The sequence below is a fragment of the Anopheles bellator genome, chromosome 2 (assembly GCF_943735745.2).
Source record: "Anopheles bellator chromosome 2, idAnoBellAS_SP24_06.2, whole genome shotgun sequence".
Taxonomy (NCBI): domain Eukaryota; kingdom Metazoa; phylum Arthropoda; class Insecta; order Diptera; family Culicidae; genus Anopheles; species Anopheles bellator.
The window spans coordinates 39,360,464-39,386,979 of record NC_071286.1 but is presented as its reverse complement, the minus strand read 5'-3'; the positions used below and the strand labels follow the sequence as shown (position 1 = coordinate 39,386,979).

The window sequence follows — 26,516 nt, the reverse complement described above, 5'->3', positions numbered from 1 at the left end:
GCCACGTTTCCGATGCGGCGCCGATCTGCCAGCACTGGCGGCTTCCGGCGGTTTTGCGATGCTGGTGATAAAACTCACCGTCTGTGCTGCCGCTTCACAGTCTGCAGTTAGGTTTTGATTACTGCCGCGTATCGAAGGACTCATCAAGGGGAATTGCATGCACTCAATGCGTCAGCTTGGCAACATCATAAATACGGCGATACGACCGGACTTCGGCCCAAAACGTGGCCCGAAACAGAACTGCAACGGCATAGCATAATGCTCTCAGCACTGGATGGGCAAAAACTGTGGACCGCCCGTAAGCCGTACGGAAAAAGGATAGATTCGGTAGAATGCAAACAGCAGCCAGAAGTCGGCCCAATGTTTCCACCTCGGCAGTTGTTATCCACGCGTTTCGGTGGGCGAACGATGGGTTCCGTAAATAAGCTTAAAATTTAAATCCACCATCCGGTTTCCGGGTGTGTCTGTGTTTTTTTTCCTTATCAATCCACCACTGCATTGCCGGGCCCAAAACTTCTGCCGGGCCATGCTGCTTTGGGAGGCGCTCTGCGTACCATAATCGTGTGCGCAACGCTCGATTCCGTGGGATGCTGAAGTGATATGCAAATTTCGACTCGCGCAGGATGTGATTTTTTATGCCCGCCCACGAGCCAGTTCCTCAAACCCCGGCCGTGCGGAACAGGGTCACTGAAAGTGTGGACCGCTCATTCGTCGAGTACAATAAAGAGGTAAAAATAAAGCAAACATCACTCCATCAACGGTTCCACCAGGATCAGGGCAACTCGCAACAGACGGCTCATGGGTCGCTGAGCTTTTAAGCAGTTTTCCAGCAGCCGCGCCGTTTGTTGATATGTTTTATTTTATGCCGGCACCAAAGGAAGTAAAAACAAAAAATGGTCGCATAAAAGCCAATGCTGGGAGGTATTGGATGTCGGTATTTTTTCTCTCAAAAGGTAGTTCCATTAACAGATTTAATTTACCTTCAACAAATTATCATCAGTTCGTGTGGACTGTATGAGAGGGCAACCACTCAATCGTTCATATGGCGGTTATTTGTTCCAGAATTCTATGACGGTGCGTCGGTGGTACATGTACAAAAGGCGCAATTTGAAAGGGCTTAAATCTTGGGAAGGATGGTTCTTTAAGTCTTTGATGGTTTCCTTTTTAAGTTGTTTTCTGTGTTTCTTCCTGTTTTCTGTTTTTCTTCTTTCTGTGAGCAATGTACGTATTGCTCACTTTTTAATTAATCTTTTCAACAGCCATTTCAACAGCTTTCTTAGAAAGGTTAACACTGTCTGGAAAAGCGGTGAATGCAATAAGGCCAGCGCCATCCGTGTGATAGTTCCGAGACTTTTCATGTGTTATAGGTAGAGATTCCCTGCGATTGACGAATGGCACCGTTGTTTGACATTCCAAATAAATGCTCATAAGCCGCCATGAGCTTGAAGCAGTGCAGGGAACGCAAGGATATCCGCTAACCTACGACAGCCGACCATACTCTCGCACAGTAAGAAAAAGTTCAGCACAGCGTCACGTCGACTCAGCATGATTGCATGGTTTAATACCATGCGAAAATGCAATATACAATTCCTTCACCAAAGAACGCTAATAAGATTTTTGTTTACGTCAAAAGCGCTTCCGTCCATACGATGGTGCGGATGCACTTGGTTTCCGGTTGATGGAGAGCGTGCGGGCGAATATTAAATGCAGTTGTATGGAATTTTAAAATGAAAATCTGAGCCTCTCCGTGAATATTAGTCAGCCCGCGGAAGGGTTTCCGCGCTTTGAACAGCCGGTTTTCGCGCGGGCCGAGTGTCTGGGCGTTAGTGCCCGCGTTAATATTACATTCAACCCAACTATCAAACTAGACGGGCATCGCACGGGTCGGCATCGACAGCCCGCTTCTCTTCAGAATATATTTTTTGTTCTTTTTAATCTGCAACATCGTTCAAACATCAAAGCAACATTTTCGCTGGGTCGTAATGGATTTTTCGTAAAAACGAGAGGAAGCTTTATTATTTGCCTATGTTTTGCTATATAAAGATACTGGCGCTGGAACTGGTTGCCGTTTGTACCTCGAAAGCCCAAACGATGATGAAAGCAAAAAGGCATCTCGATGCTCATGATTTTCAGTTTTTCATTCCAACTCCAAACAACGTTGGCTCATCACTGGGCTTTTTATTCTACTACATCGTTAACGTTACGGAAATCTTCTTTAAGAGTTCACTTTTTATGAACCAAACGGCTAATTTTTTAACACTTTTTTTCTCCCGAAAGGTGACCAAGAAATTTCTCCGATTCATCCACAAACAAACTCGACGGAACCAGACAATCCGCGAACATGGTCGGCCGCTTCCGTTGTGCAGATTCCGGCCAACAAAGATCGCCATGGTGCCATGCTCAAGTGCCTGGCGTTGCACGAATCTTACGCCGCGCGCTCCGTGGCGGTTGAGGGACGTTTAGATGTAAAATGTAAGTATAATAACATATAACAATGTGCGTCAAAATACATTTTTTTTCTAAATTGTTTGGTAAAATTACTACACATTAACCTGTCCTTATTGTTCATCAACTTAAGCTGAATAATTTATGCTTTTTAAATATATTATTATTCACATTTTCGGGATAAAATTTTGATTGGTTGCAAATAAACTTACCGACGTTCGTTGAATAAAAATATGTTGTTAAAGTATAAAACTGTCCGTCAGATTTTGTGACTAATTGATGAGCAATAGATTTTGATATTCATAAAATTACCGTCACTATGACTTTCTGTTTTTGCGCTACGTCCTGTGTTATTCTCACAACGTGATAGTAACTAACGGGAGCGTAGTTCCTATCTTCCTTTACTGTATTAAAACAGATTGGATGCAATTGATTTTTTTTCTAGCACCGGAATTTAGTTGCAAAAGCTGGATGCAGCAAAATGCATTTCTTGTAGCCCTTGATGTCGCGAACAACGGTCTATGTGCGCTACTGAAGTACCCCGCAGGAGTCACCCTCAATTAACATTGTTTTATTAACGACAATAAATATTTATAGAATGCATTCGATCAGTGCAGCTGGTGCCTTTAGTCTCTCGGTTGCATTGCTTTCGGTGGCATTTAAATGCAACGGTCGGACACTTTTCCGCTACCGGTCGGCAGCCCATCCAAAGGTGGAAAATGGTAAATCGGTCACAGTCGCGGCCGACGGAAAAACGAATAAAATCCTTTTTTCCAATCATTTCAATGGTGCTCCTCTCGTTTGGGTAAACATGGTTTGAGGCGACAAGTTGACCTCATATTGAAAATTCCCGTCTGTTCCGGCCAGCGAAACGGGGTCACGAGCTAGCCGGTTTTTATATTTCCATTTCCCGTTTGCAATGGAAAAATATGGCAACTGCGGAAATAGTGCTTGTTTAAAATTAATGAGGAGAGAACGGTTCGGGTCTCGCATTCTTAGTGGGTGTTACTCTGGATCGAGTGCGTTTGGCGCAATATTGACGATAAATAACGCGCGACACATTTCACCCGAACGCTTCACATGCTCGAAGTTGCAGGAATAGATATCGACGCTCGACTACTTGCTGTTCTTAATTCACTTCGCAGATGCTCCGACGGTAAGACTACTGGGGGCGCCACAGATCGACCTGGAGGAGGGCAAAGACTCCCTGATCCTACGATGTGTGGCGGACGCCAATCCTCCGGCCAGCATCGTATGGCGTCGGGCCGGCCGGTCCGAGATTGCCAGCCTGCAGGAGTCTCTCCAGCTGCGTCCGGTCGGGCGACGCGATGCAGGACTCTACACGTGCCAGGCCCAGAACTCGGTCGGCACCTCGGACACAATGTCCGTGCAACTGGACGTAAAATGTGAGTTGACGGCTCGTTCGTTTCGTCTAGTGTCCCGATTTCCAGCGAAAATAATGTTTTTCCTCTACCACCCGGTTCGCAAACAGATGCTCCCAAAATACTGTCCGCCGGGCCGGACCGTCTCACCACTGCACCGCTGTTTAGTCCCGCTGCGTTCGAGTGTGTGGCCGAGGGAAACCCGGCACCGACTTACAAATGGGTGCAAAGGTAAGATCCGATGTGTGAAGAATGGTTCCTGATTAGAACTTTCAAACCTGATCAAGATATAGAATAATGTTTAGAATTTATCTTTTATACGCAAGCCCTGTCCTTTATTATATACTCGCCCTTTATATAGACATTGTTTTGGCATGCCTAATCTAAAATGTAGTGGTCTGATTGGCCGAAAAACGCTGGCATTGTGCCTCGCAATCGGATTGTTATTGAAAGCCTCGACACTCCTTATCAGTAACGAATGCTCACATCCGTTTGGTACTTCAATCGAAGCTCAAGGTCTTGTGAGCTAACATGCTGTTACTAAATACCATACAAATCGGTTGTTAAATTGGAAGTGGGAAAATGTGGTAAACATCTAGGCTGTTGTGAAATATTGTTAATCCCAAAGTTTGATAGGCCAAAGCATGGCCACCTGATTCTAAGTGAGTTTAAGGCTAGAACTATTTAACTTTGGTGGCCTTTTCGCATTTCATTTTCTCTTCACCTGTCTTCGGGCCCTTCGGGAAAGTTGAAAACGTTGAGGTCCAACCATCTCAAAAGGCGTAATCCAATCTAGATTCCCGGGCCGCGAAAGTGCAATTAAAACACCGTTTCGTGAAGCACCGTTTATGAGCTCGCTCGGCACAAATTGTGCAGAATGCAGCATCCATTCATACTGCGTCGAGCATATCTCGCTCATTTCGCGTTGCTAATAATGCGATGTAACACTCCACGAAGCACGTGCAAAAAATACAGTTCTTCACTTGCCAACGTGGCGCGCAAATGGTGTGCCGTGTGCTGCAGAGAGTGATAAAATTCTAGGCTAAAGAGGATTATAGGCCACCTACGTACGAGCGTGGTGCCAAGTCTCTCGTTGTGGAGATTCGAGAAAGCGCAAAACAGAAAAATCTACAACGAGTGCTCATCAGTGACGAGTTTTTCATGTGTTTTGCTCCGTTAATCCAGTGGCAATGGTTGCACCAAACCAGGACCTAGCATCCCGTTGCTCGGTCGCTTGATGCCGGGGTACCATATTTTTAATTAAAATTCATTAACGTCATTCTGCTCAGTGTATTATGAACAAGTTGCACAAAAAAACCGAGATGCTCATCATCTTGCACTGCACATACACATTTCCCGGAGCACCAGCTCGTCAGCATATTTTGTTTGCAACTTTGTGTGCCGGCCCCCTCCAGGAACCCCTGTTCGCTCTGACGCTGTCTTTGCGGAAATTTTTCATTTGATTTTCAACCTTCAACAGACGCCGGTTGTTTATGCCAGTTTTTTTGTCTGTATGTTTTCCGCTCGTTACGTTCATTATCCAACACATTCACGAGTTCGCGGCTGTTTTTCTTCCCCAAGAATCTCCTCGCAAGGGAAGCCCTTTCTGGACCGAGGGCGCGAGTCGCGGCTGGTGATAGACAACGTCACGTACGACTACCAGGGCGAGTACGAGTGTCGGGCGACCAACTTCATCAACGGCCAGGAACGGACGGCCACGTCCGATCCGATCGCGCTCCAGGTCGTCGGTGCCCCGCAGGTCCTGCGGACCACCTCGGCATCGGGCGGGGCCATCGGCCACTCGGTGTCGGTGAAGAAGGGTGACTCGGCCACCCTGTCGCTGATCGTGTGTGCCGATCCGCGGCCTCGCCACGTCGCCTGGGAGTGGGGCTCGCTGCGACTGGAAGCTGGCTCTGGGATAGGTAATTATCTTGCTCCGTGCCAACAAGCAGCTGGCCGCATTCAGGGCCGTATTAAAACGAGTACGAGTTCTGTACGATTCTTCAAAAGAACCGTTACGTTACTTGTCGAGAAGCTGCTCAGCCTGGTAGTGGCTTGATCGCTTGATTCATTCTACGTTTTCGTCCCCATCTCCAGGACGCTATCGAGTGGACGACGTGACGCAGGATAGCCGCGAAGATTGCTATCTGGCGACGCTGCACATCGAAGCGGCGGACCTGCAGGATCAGCGGCCGTACTATCTGGTGGTCGAAAACGAGCGGGGCACCGATCGGCACGCCATCAATCTTCGCGTCGAAGGAATGTTCTCAGGTGAGACTCTAAGGCTAGGGGTTCAGTGGTGACCAAATTCCGCCACATTCGCGCACGTATTGTTACTTCACCGGAACAAATTACCAGTTGCTCGACAAATGGCTCCGGGCTCCGGGCAGACCGGTATGATAGGAATGTGCCTTCGGGGTGGGAATGATTCATTCCCGTCCATGCTCCGCTAATAGGGGCGTGCGATTAACGATTTATGTGATCTCGATTTGAATCTCGTTTGCCCGAAAAAGTTACCCTAATTGCCCGGACTTTCTGCGAGTGTGTTTTTCTTTGGCGAAGGTTTCATTTTTCGAACCCTTGCGCGGGCTTTACACGTGACATTGTGTCTTGCGGCGCGCGACATTTCGAATTGTTGTTGTTCCGTCCCACCCGGAGCCGGGGACATCTTCGGGTCGAAGGAGAATGTTGTCAAAGAAAGATACCGCGACGCGCAACTTTTTCCTTCATTACGGCCATTACAAATGATCATAATTAAGCCATTACGCGTACGCAAAATAGGCGGCGCGTTGTCAAACTTTTCCCGACACGCCGCTGAGCGCCGGTTTGAAAACATCATCCAAAAGTTTTTTACATCGCTGGCACACCGGCGCACCGCTGGGTGCCCGGCGTTTCTTAACCCGCCCCAGAGACCGGTCCGCGTAACTAAGCTTTAATTAATTTTTGCCATTCCATGCTCACCCCTGGAACGCGACACACACCCCCCGACCGACCGACACCGAAGTAGTGGAACCGCTGGAACTGAGCTATCTGCTCGGCATTGCCGGCGGGTGCCTGGCGGCCTTCCTCATACTCATCTGTCTCTGCATCTACGTGGTCCGGGCGAGGAAGTGCTGCTTCAGAAGTAAGTATATCGCCGGCATGACACTGGGGCTGGGCTGGTGGTTTCATTACTTCTGGCTCTTGCGGGACTGCCGAGACTGCTAAAGCTGCTGGCATTCACATGTCGTTCTTCGTGGACGTGCTCTTTCCTTGTCGCCCGCAGATCGCAACAACTACAAGACATCGGAAAAGGATAGGTAAGTATTGGCAGGTTGGAAGCGTGATCCAGGCAGCCCGTCCCGTCCAGGACACGTCGTACAGCGCGCGTCTACCCGGATACTGGGTAGAAATCTAATTATACTTTCCAAGCACCACCACCGTGGTGCGAGCCTGGGGAGGTTGGTTGGTTGAAACTTAAAATTCTGTCAAACGTCGTTACAACGATCAAGTTTTGTAGGCGCCATCTTGAGATGGTGCTGCCGTCGCCTGTTCTGAATATGCATGACGGGGCCGAACGAGCGGTCTCGGCCGGCCCCACCGTCCGAGTCGCTCAATATGATCCCGATTTTATGCATGCAGAGCCTGGTGACGATGTTTCGTGGGCGTGTTTGAGCCCACTTGGCCGTCGGGGCAGCCCCGGCCGGGGTACATCGATTTGACGTAAGCTGTTGCGGTTTTCTGATTCGACACTTTTTGCCGCACTCCGGGAATGCATTATTTTTACACCGAACCTGTTGTGCCGTTGGGTTTGTGTCAAGCACACGGAACACAGGCAACTAAAATATGCACAGCCATCGCCAATATTAAAATACAAAAATTCCACTTGTGCCTTCGCTGGAGCGCTGGTTTCTGCCACTGCCGGGATGTGGTGTCTGTCTTGCTAACCGCAAAGTTATGCGACAGCAGCGGAAAAAAAAGAAGCGGCCTGAGATGCTGTTTTTTTTTGCCTGTTCAAGAACCAGGTGCACGCTTTGAAGCAGCGTGCGGCGGCTTTTAATCTTGGAAGTGGTTTGAAGCGAATTTTACAGCGCCTCGGCCCCATCTTGCTGCAGCCAAGATGCCGAGAGGGAACCGCGATCCGGGGCCTCGAAAGTATTGGGCTGAAAACAAAAACAAACAGCAGCCCCTTAAACAGTGTGGCGTATCGTGGTTGAATTTTCATCCCGCTTACCTTTGCCGAACAAATCCTTTTTGGCCCCATTTTTGCATACCACCTTAGCATGCGAGGGAACTCAACGATGGTCCCCTGTTTACGGTTCCGCCGTCTTAGGGCCGCTTGTTTAAAATGGTCCTCAAACAACACACGCGGAGTTACGTTTTTAAGTGAGAAAAAATGGAGAAAAAAGGTGCACCACAATGACCCTGCGTGAAAAGGGCTACGGTGTTAATCCCGAATTTCTTAGCACCCGTGGCGATGAAAACAATTTGGTTATAAATTTAAAAATAATTTCACCAACATTTTTTTATGATTCGAAAGGCGAACCCCAACGCGGGAAGCAAAACAAAAGGCGCAATGGGTTTTACGGTTCTGAGGGAAACTCTAAGAACTATGAAGTCAGGTTCCAGTGTAAGGTGCTGCCCTGATGAGTTGAGGCGAATTGACAAACGGCTAGGAAGAAAGTTGGTCCTTGCGATCTTTTTTCCTATTTTCACCGGTTCACAATGGCCACTATTGACGCAGGAAACGGAATTCTCTTTCTCGGTTCGCATTTTTGGTCGGTAATATATGGGACGCTTGCGAAACTGTCCCCGTAACGGCCGGTCGGCCCTATTGACAATAAATCTTGCACATTTGACACTGAAAATTGAAAATATCACATGACAAATAACGTCCGACGATGGACCATTTTTCATGTTCACACGGATGTGGCGCCGATGCGAGTGGGATCACCAGCGGCAAAGGCCCAGCACCGAACACGGATGAAAGGTTTTGGGAAAATTGGATTTTGAGCAGCTATCTTTTAAGGCACATCGGCCCCACATCGGGGCCAGTGTGAAAAGGGAAGATGGCACTCCAGAGCTCTCTTCATTGCCGCGCGGGTGCCGAGAAACCGGATACGCCAGGAACAACATCGGGACCGATGGATTTTCCTATTCAGACACGGAAGCGACACGCCGAAACTTATCCAGTTACTCAAACGAAAGCTTTGATCGAAAGCCACACGGTAATCAATTCGAGGCGGATCAGTTTCAAGGATGGAGCACATTATAATTCAAAGGCAGTGTGGCCATACTTGCTGTTATTCGAGGAACTCGCAGCTATTGCGTTGCATGTTAATGATCTCCAAATATTCCGTTTTCGAACGTTTAAGGGCTGCCAGCTGCCTAGGTTTGGACTTAATGCTATAATAGGCTTCCCCGGATGAGTGGGACGGTGTTCAGAACTTGCAAAAGCAGAATGTTTCAATTCTGTTGCGCCGTGAACTGAAAAATTCCATCAATATCAATATTTCAATTTCATCAGCATTTTACGCGCGTTTTACGATCGACCTTCGCGACACATTGGAAAACAGTCGGTGTGTGGTTTGCGCCTAGCCTTCGCAAAGAAATTACCAAACCTTAGCCTCGCCTTGATGGTAGAGAAGCAGGAAATAGATGGCAGATTGACCAACCGATGGTTTTTATGTCTAAAACGCCTGAAAGTATGCAAACAAAGCAGCCCACTTGAAGGAAAGGAAACCAAGCGGAAGTTGATATACAATACGTGCACACACATACGAGGACGGTTCCATACACAGCTTTCGATCGGAGTAAAACAATACGAAAGCGACGCAAATCTCTTATTAAATCCTATTAAAATGCAGCCATCTCTCCCGGATGGCATATTGAGTTCGCAACGGCACTGCGGCCTCTGCTTCGGACCATTTCTGGGGATTTATATTGTTTGCCAACCCGGCCGGCAGCCTTACGATAACAACGTTTTCCAACGTCTCGACGGTTTTCCCCAAGGCCTGGTCTGGTTGCTCCTTGCGATCAAAGACACCAAGCGCAACATCTCGAGCGTAAGAACCGCAAACTGGTGCCGTGCGATCTGCCGGCCGAATATTGGAAATTTTACTTCATGTACATGACTGCGCCTCCCGCCAGTGTGAGTTCATCTTTGCGGTGCGGTTGTTGGTGGTCGCCGTGCGGACGCTAGTGTTCCATTTTTATGTTGTAAATAATAAAAATTCAATAAGCCCACGAGCACGCCGTTAAAATAAAGCGTTGCTGTAATGTGCTATTTTTCTATTACAACAACAGAATGTGACCGTTTTCGAGGTTTCATGATTATTCTGCATACACATTACTGGTGGCCAGCTGACTGACTTGCTGAATGAGCGTATGAGCAACCTGGCCCATTGGTGGTTTAATGTAATGGACGGGCACAGTCCCTGGCGACATCTTTAAATCCTCCAGATAAAGAATCCATTACGAAAGTAAATGGTGTCGTTCGACGAATGGAACAACTTTTGCTCTCTATTCATAAGGAAACCTCTGCGCACGGCGTGGCTTTTGGAAAATGCCCCTGGAGCTTGGACAAGGCCACTGCTAGAAAGGCTTTCGGAACCGTAGGCTGAACATTTGCATGGAAATTTAAGCGAAAATTGTCCGCAGTAAATCCCTCTGCAGTTCATGGAAATTTTAAGTTTCTCCTCTTCAATGTTTCTACGTTGACGGGAGGATGGATTATTTATTCACTTAAAATATGTAAAATTGTTTGGTAGGAAGCCATTGTTCCGGTCGGAGAAACTGTCGCTCGCTATGCAAATTCTTCCCTTTTTGGCGCGTTCTTGTGTTGCAAGCGTATTCGAGGTGATCCTTTCTTCGTAAGAGTTTTGCATGAAAGCTACGCAGTCGACGGCCGAATTTGGTCGATAATGTTTTACAGCAATTGATTTCGCTGTGGTTCTTGAACCTCTATATACAATACATACAATGGCTATCAAATTCATCCATGTTTGACACCCAACGACAAACGCAACAATGTAGGTCTAAGGAACAAAAGCAATTTCTTAAACACAAATTGGACAACCGATACCGAACAGATACCCCGGTGCTGCCACTAGCACACTTCCGGGAACACACCTGCGGGCGGAGGTCCTTGCTTGCGGGAGTTAACGAGCCCGAATGGGATTTCTGATGAAATCCCAAATCACAAAGGGGTAATCCAATTAAAACCACAAAGAATTTTCAACAATCCCTCGGTCAACCTCGGCTCGGTGCTGCTCGGTGAATCGTTCCGTTGTCCGGCATCGTGCGACGACTCGTCGGAAGATCCTTCCGTAGGTCACATTTTCTTTGCCGACTGGACGGTAAAAATACGAGCGCCGCACCGCACAGCACAGTTTTCCGGTCCAAAAACCGGACCAGACCAAATGCATCCTATCGGTCGGACTAAACGGGCACAAACACTAGCGTAGAACGTTGATTCGGAAGGATTTCGAGTCTCATCAACGCGCACTCCACTCTGTTCGTCACACATCCTTCAGCCATTTTGTGGCCCATTATGGTGCCATGGTGGTCAGTTTGTTGTCCGGCAGTTTCAGACGACTGATGACACCGTAAAGGTGATTTGTTCGAACGGGGCTTTGGATAGTTCTCCGTCATCATCAACGATAAGTTTGGTACCACTTCGGCCACGAGAGATTACGGGAAGTACCCGTCTCGTCAAGATTTAATAGCTCAAGGTCAAAGTAGCGAAAGAAGAACTCATATTTTAAAGGGCTCCGTTGCAGAACACACGCCTTGAGTTGCGCCATAGGAGCACGAGAATCGAATTAATTGCGAACCAATTTGTCTATGAAAAACAATACCCCAACAAACGCCGCGGACCGATTCGGAACCCCTTTCTCCGGAACTTTGATCGAATTGGCTGCTCCCTTTCGTTCGCTACATCCGACTCAACCCCAATCGGCTACGTATCGGCCGCCGCTAGTCTCCGAATGAGTGGTCATTTTTCATGCTGCTCCTCGGGACCTTTTGGGTGCTTGTCGCGCTGCCAGCCCGGGAGCCAGCATTTGCTTCCGGTCGCTTTGATGGATGGACGGAATTACAGATAGCAACGGAAGAAATCTAAACAAATTTCGGGCAATATTTTACTTTCCGCAATTTTCTTTACCAGAGGCCTCACTCACTGCCGGGCGTTTGGAACGGAGGCAAAATTTTCTTGTCGCATAAAGCCGACGCTTTGGTTCATGTTTTCCCGTCCCGTGGACCTGTGGCGCACCCAGGGTGCGTATTTTGGGTGGCAAACAAAATAATGGGACTTGTGACGCTCCTGGTTCTCTTGGTCAGGAAGGCACATGACGTTTCTGCTACGTAGTATTTTTTGGTAGGACCACCGTTCGCCTACAGTGAAATGTAGCCACCACGAGGTGCGTCATCGACAACATAAAATTTGGCCAAACACCACGGGTCAAAGCTCTGGCCGAAAGAGAGTACCTTCGACCACGCTCACGCGCTCCGGTATACGGGGTGAAGAAAAATGCCGACTTCTGGAGAAAATAAAGTGAATGCGGTTTAAGTGGAATGAAATGTTTCCTTAATCGTTACCATAAATAATACCACCATTGTTGCCCGACTCGTTTCGATTCCGCTCGGTGTTCCGTGTTCTTGGAAAGCGTCGAGAAGCATGCCCATCCTGGCATCCTGGCAAAGCCCTGTGTGTGTGCGTGATCCATTCGCAACGTCACGCAGAAGGTAGAACACCGTACACGGAGCATACAGGGTATCGTTCGAACCGGAAACTGCTCCGCTCAGCAGGCAGAAGAAATTCATCTGGTGGCAGCATGCTGTCCTTAGAGCTCGGAGCGATACACCGAGGCGGCACGGGGTGACTCTTGTAACCACACCACGTTGCGACGGCGGGCGAGTGTTCGTTTCTTGCGAATTGTGCTACGAAAACGCAACCGCCGAGCACTACTGCTGAGCTGGAGGTTTTATTCGCGCGAACCGTGCCCTTCGTGGGGACGTAGGATTGGCAAATATAGCTGTCATTTGCAAGCATTAACCTTAATTTGGCGAACGCGCTTTGGCACTTTGGTGAGAAAGGGAATGATCGATAAGCAGTTTTACGATTCGCCCGACGTGTAGGTTTGCGGTTGCCTCCACGTGGACAGTGGCAGAGAGCTTCCGTAGGTCGGAGTGCTAACGGTTGGCAAATTATTTCGGCACCCGGTGTCGATATTTGCCTGGGGCTGGGGTGCCAATTAGGGGCTACTTAATTTGAGAGGCCAAGATAGTCCCGAGAGCACACGCAGCACCTTCTTTCGGTGAACTCCAAGCGAAGACGGTCGGTCGTTGGGATTGGAATGTTACAGCAGACACGTTACTTTATGGTTGGCACTTGAATTATGATGATCCCAGCCAGAAATGTGCATGGCTCACGGCTCATGCGAATGTTGCAGCGGCAACGGTAGACAAGTCCGAACAAAGGTTATCCGTAGCCGTTAAAGCTGCTTAGTATACTGACTAACACTTTCTTGGTATATTTAATATGCCACGAATAATTAAGTGTAGAAGCACGCCTTTCTATTGAACCTGGATGGAGTAACGACCCGAATATTTACTTTTCATAAATGCTCTGAAGGCAAAGACCTTTCACTCTACGGAAAATTTAATTGATCCGCGAAGGAAACAAGAATCGGAGGTAGTTGATTGCCCAGACTAAACAAAATGTTCAACCCCCCTCCGAGAGGGCTGGGCTCCCAAGTACGGGGCTCTCCGCACCGAGTGGCTACTGGCTTGGAGCAGACAGCTCGACACGCACGATTCCCGACCAAATTTGGGGAAAATTAATTACGTCGTGTCCGGTTACAAATTATTCCATTACCGACTTGGCCAGAAAGTCCGATGACACCTAATAAGCAATTTCTTGGCCCGACGCCGGCCCGACCCGACGACCCGGCTGGCGACATGGGTGAAGGAATGTTGCACGTCCGCGAAACCGTGCGCTCGTTGGCGAAACAATAACGGTATGATTAATCATCACTTCTGCCGGTTCGACCACAACCTTCGACCCCTTGCAGAGTCAGCCGCACGATACAGTAAAGCAGGGCGTATAAGAAGTTCCGCCTCTTGGAACACAATTCGTCTGGAATCCATCCTGATCCGTTATTTGTTAAACATTAAAGCCCCAACAGAAACCGAATATTCGCACGCAGAAAAAAGGTGACTTTTGTTGGTTTTTGGTGAAGGATGATAACATTATTTACATCTTGCGCATGCTACCAACGCAAAGGATAACGCCCCATTTTTGCTGAACAGTTTTTCCACATCGCTTTGATCCCACGCGATGTTTGTGGTGAAATTCTGACCGAAACGGGTACACCCTGATTGATCCTTTACATTCGGCGACGAACCTGTCGATGCAGCGTAGCGTCCGAAGGAAATGCTGCAATTTTTCGTCAAAATTGGCCCTATGGAAATCCCCGGATGAACATACCAAATACGTAATTCTTCGAGTTTACTTATTGCGTTACGTGTCCAGCGCCATGGGATCTGGGTTCGCTGAGACATGCATGGTATGTTGAGAAAGTATACGGAATTTCGTGTTTTTTTCAAAAAATATTGGTTAATTGATGAATATCTGCCAGGTCTAAAACCAGGAGATTTGATTACATCCTGAACCAGTTTTACTTTGCGGGTCATGGAGGCGCCAGGTGGGGCTCAACCTGGCCCCTCCATGGGGCACCAGGACACACGGCATTCTGGTTGTTTTTCGATCAATGCATGGTTCAAATTGATCATTTATTGTCAGCAGCCATCGGAACGGTCTCACCAGGTTTTAGAAGCTTGTGATGCATCACCTTTTCTTCCCATCATCAAGTCATTTTTCGGAGTCCAAAATAGCAATTTTAAAAAAATTTAATCCACTCAATACTCTGCATTCTTCCAAAAACAAGCTTCCACAACCATATGATCCGATTCTGTATCAGTTTTTTTCAACAAGTAGCAGAAAAATGCATAATAATCCGCGAAAAACGTCATTTTCAGGCACAAAAGTCTATATGGTCTAAACCTTTCAAAGATCGGTTGCAAACCAAACAAATTTTTTTTCGCCCTAAAATCCTTTGCCTGATGTCAAAACACGGCAATGTTGTCAAAAACGCTGAATGAGGATGTCAAACAGGTAGAGTACTCAGTTTACTATTTTCATTTTCATGTTTTAGACCTGGTATTTTGTCCCCTATAAGACATTCATCAGACATTATACAATTGTGGGTTTTTTTCCAACCCTCGAATAACTTTTTGTGATCTTGTTCAGTTTCTTCTTCGATGCCACCTTTATCTGCTCAAACGTAGCATAACGTCGTCATTTCATAGGTTCCTTCAGTTTCCGGAACTAGAAAAAATCACCGGGGGTCAGTGAGAGACATAAATAGCAACATCACCATCGAATATACGTAACTCACGGAAATTCAAAACTCCGAATCCTTTTTTAACACAACACGTATGAACCCGCTTCCGATGCTACGGACACCACGCTGGTGGGATGGCAATTTGGAATTTGTGTCGAATGCAACTTTGTGTGTTTCGCCCGGCACTTCCTTTCATGCGCCCCCCGTCGTGTGACAAAACGAATGTTGTTCATTTTCATTGCCCATAACCGGTGACCGCTGCCGCTGCTGCAAGGTATGGGGCACATTTTGGAAAAATGTGACTCGGAACGCACACTGTGGCCCGGTACCAAATGGCAAAAGAAAACGAGCCCTACCGGGCAGAGTCGAGCGCATATCATGGCGCATACAGCCTTTAAGAAGTGGCGTATCGCGTGGCGCACCGAGCGAAATAACCACAGACAGAGATTGCACAAAGTATGATTGCACAGCATTGTGGTTTGCGCTTGGCGAATGCTGCTGCCAACATACTTTGCGTGCTGAGGATCTATGCTCAGCGAGCTCGGCTCGACGAACGGAAGTGTCCGCTGCTCCACGGCGTTCCACCACCGGTCGGCTCGTTGGTCGGCTTTCAGTCATTCTCAGCTTCTCAAGCGCACAACGCACAACTGCGGCGGCTCCACTATCATACACTCGGAGGGCATAACACGGATTGAAGTCCAAAAGTGAGCACGGTGCAAGCCAACTCTGGCGCACTCATTTTCATCCGCCGGTGCCGGTTTGAAAGGATTTTTATCATAAGTATCATCGCCATCAGGAGCACCGTGTGGGCATCAGACCGACGCGAGCGGCCATCTACAGGGGCCACCATCATGGTAAGGTGCTCAGACGCAGGGCAGGGCATGGGCAGGCGTCAAAAGGAGCAGGGTGCAAACTTTTACACACGGTTCTCTGGCGCAACATAAACACACAAGCACAAGCAGGGCAAGCAAAACGTAAACATCAACTCTGGGCCGGTTGAAAGTGGCATAATGATGGCTGAAGCTGCCGCCGAGTGTCGATTTTACTCGGGGACGTTGAAGTCCCGACCCGGCACGTGTACGGTGTACTGCCTCGTTGGCCGCGTTGAATCGCAAGGATGAAGCGGCTTTACAATGTGTTGATTGATATGATAACGGTTACGCAAGGTTACGGTGTCGCGCACACGAAGGTGTGCGAGTATGTGTGCGCGTGTTCTCTTTTGAATCGTGTTTTATTTCTCACTTCCGCTTCGCACTCGCACACACATCAATTCGGCGGGGGTAATACGGAGAAGACAGCCCGTCATAAATATCATCCCGCACCAGGGAGCCAGATTATCATGTTAATGATGATGCGTGTGCGTAATAACCGCCCCATGACCTCGGTTACCTGGGTCTTTTCCCGCCTCCCGGAGGCTGCTTTCGGTTTGGGCCAGATTGTTGAAAATGGATCTCAAATTCTTAAAGCAGACAGCTCAAGGCGGGTGATACAGCAAATGGCCAAACGATGGTAGTAAACGGGTGTAAGTCTACGGTGATCATGTTTTGTGCCGGTGAGTTCTCAGATGAACGCGTCACATATGTCCTTGTTAAGGTCATTAAACTATTCTTACGTTCGGTTTTTCGGTTAATTTGATATCACTCTCAAAGAGATATTTCGGTGTCAGTAAAAAATTTATGTACTAGGCTGTTCAATAAGTTTCAAGTCTCTGCTCAATTCAAGTTCAATAAGTTTCAAATTTCAAGGGCACTTTTGCTAGCCAAACTCTTTTTGTTATGTTTGTACGCTCTTCATATGAACTTATGTAAAGTTTCATTTCAATCGGTTTCTTCATACTTTGTTTAAAAACCATTCAGTAGCATTTTTTTACAACGGAAAAAATCAAGTATCGTGCAGTGATTGAATTTTTATTTTTGGAAGGTTGGAAAGGAAATTTATGGACGAATGTCGAATGTATAAGGACTCGCCTTCAATTAGTACATTAAAAGGGAAGTTTCTGAGTTTGAGCGTGGTCGTACAAGCCTTCAAGACGATACACGTCAAAGACGCCCACAAAAAGACACAATACTTGAAACCGTGAATAAAGTACAGGATATTGTAAAATACTGAAAATCGTCGAATCATTGAGAGACTTTTATTAAAAGACTTAACCATCTCATTGAGCAATATAACCAATATATTTTTACTGATGTTTTGGGTTCATGAAAGCTGTTGGCAAAATAGGTGCCACATTCGCTAAAAATGGAACAAAAACATATTCGAATGCAACTTTCTCGGCAACATTTTGAGCTTTTTCGAAAGAAAGTGGATTTTGTGCATTGAATCATCACTAAGCATGAGGCTTGGGTTATTCGGCTTCCAAACAGATTTGGCCTGTTTTAGCCATCTGTTTCCAGACCTAGAAAAACATGCGTGAAAAATGTTTTTCATCAAATTATTGTCTTCATAACAGGTGTGAAGATTTACTTAACTTATCGAACAACCTGGTATCGATGAGTAGAAGAAACTCATAGAAGAGAATCACCTAGCCTATAATGAACCGTTTAGAAAGGCTGCACACTTTCTGCTCTGTCCGAGCGGAATAATACAAGCGATGCAATTTATTGAGCCTTCTCAGGTAATCTTAAAATCTTCCCAAAGCCGTAAATCAACCGAGAAGTTGAAGTTATTTCGTTGCAGAGGCACATATATTGGGCCTATCGATTGTCGACCGTAACCTTCCGCAAGCATGTACCAATGCCGAGCGTCACTCCTATCGGCTTTCCTTCCGTGCGCCGTTGGATTAGTGTACCAATCGTCACCATCCATCCCAGAGGGACCGACGAGCCGGAGAGTTGGTCCTGCAGGGCGATGCAAAAATTTATATCGAAACAAATCTATCAGCCCGGCGCCCAGTGTCCGGATGGCCTCTGGCCGGAATCGGGTCCAATGCCCAAGGATAATGGCGACAAACCCGAGCAACCGAGCAACAACCGAGCGACAAGACAAGTGCCGCATTTCGGGTCATCTCCTTGGAGAGGGTGTGGTATCAAGAGGATCAAATTGAGTTTGTGTCCTTAATCCCAACACTCGGCACAACTGAGGAGCTTAGTCATCGGTCTGCACGCCCGATCTTGGCCCGGGTGTGTTGGTAATCCTTGAGCCGGACACCGGGACCGGTTCGCATCCATCGGCAGCTTTATTCGAATCAAGCACGAGAAATACCGATACCGGGGCACGGAGAACAGCGTGGGCCAGCGTGGCGCCTGTTCCTGTACCCGGTCCTGTGGAGGAGTAATTTGAATTTCTAATTAATTACAACAAGCCATCGATAGCATTTGCCAGGAATTTGCTTTCTCTCAATAACTCATCTTCCACCGGCGGCTTCCACGAGCCGAGACCAGAGCGCGGGACAAGTAACAATCCCAACCAGGACTACGGTCCACCTCCTGGCTGGCTGTGTGACAGGGAGGAACCCCCACTGGGAGTTCCGCCGGCGTGCCCGCCTACCGAACAGCGCTTTCTGGTATTTTGGAATTTTCTTCCATTTTACCGCTCGTGGCCTACCGCCAGGCACACCCCGCACCCAACGTCTTTGCATACAGATTCTTACTCGGATTACAACTTTATCTCTTAATGGGTTTCGTTCGCTTTGTCACTCCCGGAGTGGGTCTCCAGGCTCGTAAGTGGTAGCCCAAAGCCGCCTTCCGGTCGCCCTGAGAGCCCGGACTAGCGACAACGTGGAACGACTGGAAACGTCCTTCACCTTCGACCGTCGCACCGAACGAAGCCACGGACCAAGACATACACGGGCGGGGCCCTTTTCAATATGTCCCCGGCTCTCGGTCTCCCGAGGGGCCTATGGTCTGGGCACGGCCATTTTTTTTTTGTGACCCGCTCTGATGAGACTCGGGCCCGAACAGCGGATTGCTTTCAAATACATTTGTTTCTACTCGGTGGTAATTTGTGTCCCGGGCGGCTAAGGACGAAAAAGTATGCACCACCAGACCGCCGGGGGTGCCGGGGAACAGGGTTTCGGGTGGAAATGCATTTATTCTCCGGAGTGGCTTTTACGACCCCGCAAGGTTCTAAGGCCGGTTCCGTAGATTTTGCACGTGTCCTTGCAGTCGGCTCCAGTCGGCGACGGCCATTGTGCTTCGGGACCAACGGCACTGCACCTTACACTGGACGCTATTTTTTCTTCGACGACGCATAAATAAATATTTACCCAAAAGTAATGCGCACACCTAAGGCCGGGCCCAGCACAGGGAGATGCACCGACTATCAGGTTTGGGAAATCTTTCTGAAGGTGCCGAGATGAGAATATGTGACACTTCTGCCGGACCGTGCCGGTGGAGAGCTTGGTAGATGCAGCGGCACGTGATTATTTATGTTCTTTACTCGTTCTACAACGCACTTCAAGTCTTTCTTACGATGGATCCGTATCATCAGCACGCCCTGGAATGTATGTTTCATAATTCATTTATTATTTAAATTGTGCATGAGCGAGGATAAGTGCTAGTGTGTCTAGCCCAGTGTGATCTATTAGAAAGTGCACCTCTGGACTAGTGATTCTCCGATTATACTCGAAGATTCGACCTTTTGACTTCTTGATCCGGTGAAAAGCAGCTAGAAAAGTGTTGTGGAAGATGTGGAGGTAGTAGGGCTAGGACTGAATTAATTCATGAGGTTTTTCATTCAGCAGTAATTCGCAAATGGTTTTCCTTCTTTCAAATCATGTGGAACCCAATAAGATATTTTTCTAATCATTCCCACGGCACTCAGGCGATGGGGAAATGTCGTGTGGTCAACTCCCATTTTTTGCGTCTGACATGCATCCTGATCGAGAGATGCTGCCAATTCTTCATCATAAACCTTTAAGAGGCAAAACATAAAACATGCTAAAGAGGCTCTATAAAACAAAATCCACTCCAATCCATCATCAACCTTTTTTTACTGTTGAGGTCGCTCTTGGTCTTGCAAGCCAAAATCACAACTTTTCGGATACTTAAAAAAAGTGCTGTTGAAAGCATTAACCAAAAAACCGTTACTGCGTTATATGCGTAGTGACAGTAGCTATCCAACTCATATTTCAAAAAAAAAAATATTTGTTATACTTAGTGCAAAATGCCATCTGTAATTCCATGCCATTGTAAAACTGTATGAAATAAATCAAAGTTTCAATAGTATTTGGCTAAGAATTTTTGTCTTCATCGATTCTGAGACGGTAGAGTACCTTCTTTGATCGATTCTTGTACCTTTCCACGTAGTCCTTAAGTATTGGCCGAGTGTTTGAGATGGAGCCACAAATCGCATCGAGCTAAAGCCATATAGTCTGTATCTAGCCTCGGTTTTGGCATCTTCTTATAGCTCTACTTCTAAAGAGATGTCAATTCATTGCATAACCTTGTTTTACCAAATATTATCATATAATGTGTGTACAATTAAGCACATTGAAACAGCAGGGTATAGGCTTTAAAAGGTCAGAGAATCAAGTCGATGGCCTATACTGATCAAGTTGAACTGGAAACGACAACGGCAATTAAAGCCCTTACACCTTTGTCCACAATATTGATAGAGCTCAAAGAAAATCTTTCGATGATTGCAATTTATTTCTCCATCTAAGGCAATCAATCAGTTAATTTTGGTTAAAAATATCGCACCGCACTTTGAACATTGGAAAGAAACCTTTAGAAATCTCGAGAGAGTTTATGAAAGTCCACAGACAAGATGCGCTGCTTTTGGGACGTGTGCAGGAACGTATTTCAAGAACGCACAAGAACTGCTCTCAGCAGACCTTCGATTCGTCCTAGTTGCCAGATCCACACCATATGTTATTGTTCGCTAGATTAGAGCCGCATTAGCAACAACTTAAAGTTGTACACTCAGATCGATCCTTAGATCTCAGGACGAGCCATCATCCTGTGCCATCGACATCGGCACTCCTGAGGACGCTCCCAATTGCTCTCTGACGACTCTCTGGCTAATGGGCCGCTTTTGTTCTTGTTGCAGCGAAAAGGCCGACCTGAAGTCACGCTCGGACAGCTTGAGCGGGCCACCGCTGGACTCGATCTACACGACACCGACCGGGTTCCACCACCACCAGCACCACCCGCATCATCCGCACCACGCCGCGCATCATCACGCGCAGCAACCGAACGGGACGCCCGGGTCGCCGGAAGCAATGAAGGTACGCATGGCTGCGATGATATTGCAGCCACCGACAAGGGTTTAGCAGACGCCAAACAGTGAGACCGACGGCACGGTGAAGGAGTCGCTCACGGACGACGACGAGGACGCGTCGGCGGCCGATCCGTGCCGGGCCGGGACCGACCCGCCCCGCGCGGATCGCTCGTCGACCGCCGGGGCCATCGTCCGCGAGCGGGACTCCGACGTCGGAGACGGTCTCAGGCGGTCGCTCGACCGCACCCAGGGTCAGGCGTCTAGGTTATCCGATGCACCTAGCTGCCGGCAACCGGAACAACCTCCGGGTCAGCAGCAGCAACAGCAGTCGCCACGGGCGGCACCACAGCAACAGCAACAACAGCAGCAGCAGCAGCAGCAGGAACAGGAGCAGGAGCAAGCGTCAAGCAAAGTGCCGGCCACGGCGGCGAAGGCGAGTGATTATGGTTTGGAGCGGTTCAACCGGTTGCTGGACCGGCTCGATAGGGGGCACTTTTTGATTCGATCTAGCTTTAAGAAGTCGTACTCGCTGATCCTGATGTCGCGCGCGTCCACCGGCTCGGGCGGCCGCTCGCCAGCGTCCGGGGGCGGGGGGGTCGAGGCGGAGGGCAGCGGCACCACGAGCACGGCGAGCACGAGCGCCCCGAACGAACCGAGGCCAAAGGTGGTCGGTGGCGGACAGGGTAGCAACAGTAGTAGCAGCCACAGCAGTGGCACCGCGACCACGGGGGGGCTGGACTGGCGGCGCACCGAAACTCCTGGACCGGATCCTGCACCGCTTGGGGGCTCGTTGCGAGCTTGGACCCCACGTGCACGGGGAGGCATCATCGTGAAGGCCAACTCCAGCACCGGCATCTACCAGTTGGCAAGTCCTGGCCCCGGGGATGAAGCCGGGGATACGGGGAAAGAGGAGCCAATGGGCGGTGCATCGGAACGGCCAGAACCGGAACAGGCGGCCGGTGGTAAGACCAGCGACGGAAATGCTGCCGACCGGGCACCGGAAGCGTTCGATACCGATTCCGGTTCCGGCGGCGGAGGCGGCGGCAAACCCAGTAAACAGCTGGTCCCGATCCGGACCCCGGCCAGGAAATTCACTTCCCCTACGCCCAGCAATTACGAAAACATCCGGCGACCATCGGCGGCCGGCAGCCGGACGCTGGGCTACCGGAAGCCATCGAGTGGTCGGCGGAAATCGAACCGCGACGGAGGCGACGGAGACTGGAGCGATGGTGGTGGCACGGAGCGGCTGAGCGTGAGTCTGCCGCAGTCCGAGGCCACCGCCGTTCCGTTGCACTGGCAGCGGGCACCGGGTGCCGTCCCGACACGCTTCTTCCAGCGCCAGGACTACACCCAGCCGGCCACCGTGGCCGACGCGGGGACTGCGGGTGGTCGGACCGGCAAACGGACGCACGGCCGGCGTCGCTGGCTGAGCGGAGGACACCGGAAAGCAAGCGCACCAACGCCGAACGGAGCCACCCACTCGGGATCCGGATTCTTCGGGGATGGCGAAGAAACCGAGAAGCTGCCGCCACAGTTGAAAAACATGAATCTTCATTTCCCCAACAAAACCCAGGCCGGGTTAGGCGCGACCGCCCCGGGGGATGGTCAGACGTACCAGCAACTGGTTCCGCTCGGGTCAAGGCCGACGGCCGACGAGCGGACGTACTTGACGAAAGCGAAATCGCACTTCCTGCGACTTGGCCAGAAATGCCGGCTTCTGGGCGGTTCGGCGAAGCGACGTCGTAGTCCCGGGGGCGAGGGAACCACGGCGGCGGCGACGACGGTGGCGGTGGAGGCCACCTCCGGCATCAGCTCGTACAACCTGGACGATCTGATCAAGGCCACGCACCGGTACGAGCGGAACGAAGTGGCCAGCCTGATGGCCAGCCAGAAGCTGCTCTACAAGAGCTACCAGTCCGAGCTGGACCTGACGAAGAACCTGGCCTACCTGGATAGCTTCCTGAACGAAGCGTTCGATGGTGGCGTCCGAAAGGATCACCCGCCGCCGGCGGTGCGTCACAAGCGGGCCAAATCCTGCTCGAAACCGTTGTCCTCTGCCGGTCCTGACGAGGGCGCTACCACTGACAGCACGGCCGAGTTTGCGCCCAGCAACGGCACCCGGCGGCACCGAGCGCCACCCGTGAATCTGATCCAGCTGGAGGACGTGTGGGCATCACGGGACGCGAACGGAGGAGCCCCGCACGCGGAGCCCCGCACGTGGACCACCACCAACAACAACAACAACAACACCAACAGTTCCAGCTCGAGTGAAGCGCTGCGCAACAACCACCTCGCCCCGACTGGCTCGGTGGGCAAATTGAAGGACTTCCTGCTGCTCGATGCCGACGCATACGACGATGATGACGATGACGAAGAGGAAGAGGAGGAGGAGGAGGAAGAGGAGGAAGAGGAAGAGGAAGAGAACGTGGGGGACACTTACGGGTTGTACGACGAGGACGACGAGCTCGGCACGGACGACGACCGGATGCTGCTGTTCGGCTCGGCGTTACCGTTCGCCGCCAACGGTGCAACGGGGGCGAACGGTGCCAGCTGCTCGGCCACCCGAGGACCCGAGGGGTCGGCGCTGGTGGAGCGGAGTGGCAAAAATAACGCCACGTCCAGTTCGCTGAGTAGCAGCGATTACGCGTCCGTCTACAGTGCCACGTCGAGCGGTGGCAACGGTGGCCGGACACCGAGCGCGGCAGGTCCTGCGGTCGCACCAGCGGCCAGCACCACCGGACAGAGGGCGCTACGATCGAAACTGCACACACGGATCTATAACAATTTTCTCGACGGTCCGGGTCCTCCGGTCCTTTGCGAAAAGAATCAGCGTCTGCGGATGGTAGGGCGCACCCCGGAGCGGTACGATTATCGGGTGCAGGCGAAACCACAGTACCGCCAGATGGCAGGACCCGTAGACGTCAGTTTGCAGCCGGAGAACTATCTGGAGCACTATCAGCAGGTGGCGGCCCTGGTAGTGGGCGACTGTGACCGGCTGGACGCGGCCAACGGAGGCGACCTGACCTCCTATCTGCCTGGCCGCAGCCGAAGTGGCAGTGGACCGCCACCGTACCGCGTCAACAATGCGTCACCTAACGAGCTACCCTCCGACAACTCCGAGGATGATGGTCCAGCGGCCCGCGTCCTTACGATAGCTCGCCGGTCCGATAATGAGAGCGCACCCGCTGAGCGGGCCACGGACCGGAAGAGCTCCCACAACGGTCGGTCACTTGAGTACGACTTCCCGAATTCCGGGCTACGCTTCCCGAAGGATGCGGGAGGAGCTCAGCGGCGCAAGCAGAAGGCAGTGTCCAAAGCGACACCGACGGCGGTGGCCAACAACTACCTGAACTATGGACCCCACCGTGTTATCGTGTCCCAGTCACGCAAGGATCACGGCGAGCTGGTGCTCGAGTACGAGTGTTAGCAGGGCACTGCCTCGAACTCCTCCCGACTTCAACCGGAAGCTGGGATCAAGCGGCTGCTCTAGCGAGCCACTAATTCGTCCCCCCCCCGCGCCGCTCGTGCTCTTTTGTTTGTCTGTTGCGTGTAAAATGTAAATCTTCGTGATACCGACAATAAATAGCCACGTAAGGATCATACGTAGACATGTAGGCCACCCGAAGCCGATTTTAGCCGAATTAGGTCCCTCGCCCGAACTCCGATCAGCAGGGAGCGAAGCAGTGACACCCGGGAGTCCGAGAAATGTGCGTGTTCAAGTATGTGTGTATGAATGTGTAGATAGGACCTTCGGCAGACGGGGAGCTCTCCGACTCGATTGTTAGTTTTCTTTCGGTTCCGAATCCATAGGAGTCAATTGAAGTGGTGGTAAACAGACCAAAGCCCAGAAAGTATCACGTTGCAGAAGGAGATATCGAAGATTGGGAAGTAGAATCCATCGTTCCTGAGTTAGTGATAAATTACGAACCTTTACGATGGACAAGGAAGATCATTTGTTAGGCAACACACATACGAATAGGCAAGCTGCTAAACTACTTCGCAGGGCAAAGACAGCCTCGCAGTCGAAACACGAAACCGTTCAAGACACAAGCTATCGCAATTAAACGAAAACTGAGCATATTGAATATTGTAAGTAGGGGCAGCTAGGGTTACGAAGTCGACTAAGAAGTTGTAAAATTATTACGCCTACTACGAAACTCTTGTTAGTAAAAAGCGCATACATAAAGTTTGTCGTGAGCTGTAAATTTGACTGTTTGCGCTTTGCGACCAGAGAGGTTACGTTTATTGTTGTTGCCCTCGGTGAAGGATTTAGCTAGACAGTAACCAATCTCATTCCGCAGTCCGGTGCGGCACTCATCAATTAGCACCACTACGCCGCGAGTGTAGCTCGAGAAGTTCGAGAAGGCAGCATCACAACGCACATCAGCAAGCAGAAATTTGAGCTTCCAAACCAAACCCACCGCACATCGGTGGTAGTGTAGAGTGCGGCTTGCAAATAGTTTCTGTTTCGGGACACACTTTCGTTGGGCCGTAACGAAAGGTGGCCGGTAGCCTCCGTACTCCAAACCATAATCACTCGTCCTCGTCCGATCCCAATCTGCCGACTGCTGGCTGTGTGCCGGTGAAAGAAAGAACCGGCATCGAAACTGGCAGGAGCAGCGCGGGCGGTACTAGCCCCCGAATCGAGCTCCGTTTTCCGTTTTTGCTAATCGTTTCGAAAGATTTCACCGACGCGTTGCTACCGATACTTGAAACGCCTCGAAAATCAACGCAAAAAAAAACAAAGACATGATAACACAGATTTCACACCCCTTCTTTAGTACTTAAGCAAAACCAAAAATGAAACCGAATCAAACAACCAACCGAACGGACAAACGGAACAAACGAAACTCTCGAACCAACACATACACGAACCATACCATACACCGAGCAGCAGAAACTAGCCAACCGGTAATCAACTATCGAACACACACAGCCACACGAAATAATCAACACTTCTTGCTGCCCGATCCTGTTACTAGCTGTTCTCCTGCCGTTTTTCAATACTCGACCCTAGCTCCCGTTCACACGTTCCGTTCGCCATTTTGTTTCGTTTGGTTTCATCTTACGGTATTTATTTGTACTTTGTCTGATTCGAAGCAAACCATTTAGTCTATTTATTCATCAGTTCTAGTTAGCGCTT

At 49.7% G+C, this 26,516-nt stretch overlaps 1 protein-coding gene across 1 annotated transcript in view; it reads left to right on the top strand.

The window, feature by feature from the left end:
- Positions 1-26,516, top strand: part of LOC131207508 (uncharacterized) — a 124,180-nt gene that overhangs the window by 71,191 nt on the left and 26,473 nt on the right. The window contains exons 4-13 of the mRNA XM_058200123.1: positions 2,278-2,472; positions 3,591-3,851; positions 3,938-4,058; positions 5,409-5,749; positions 5,925-6,098; positions 6,832-6,951; positions 7,093-7,126; positions 21,203-21,380; positions 21,429-21,463; positions 23,967-23,970. Coding sequence (XP_058056106.1) covers positions 2,278-2,472; positions 3,591-3,851; positions 3,938-4,058; positions 5,409-5,749; positions 5,925-6,098; positions 6,832-6,951; positions 7,093-7,126; positions 21,203-21,380; positions 21,429-21,463; positions 23,967-23,970 — 1,463 coding nt within the window. The remainder of the gene's footprint in view (positions 1-2,277; positions 2,473-3,590; positions 3,852-3,937; positions 4,059-5,408; positions 5,750-5,924; positions 6,099-6,831; positions 6,952-7,092; positions 7,127-21,202; positions 21,381-21,428; positions 21,464-23,966; positions 23,971-26,516) is intronic.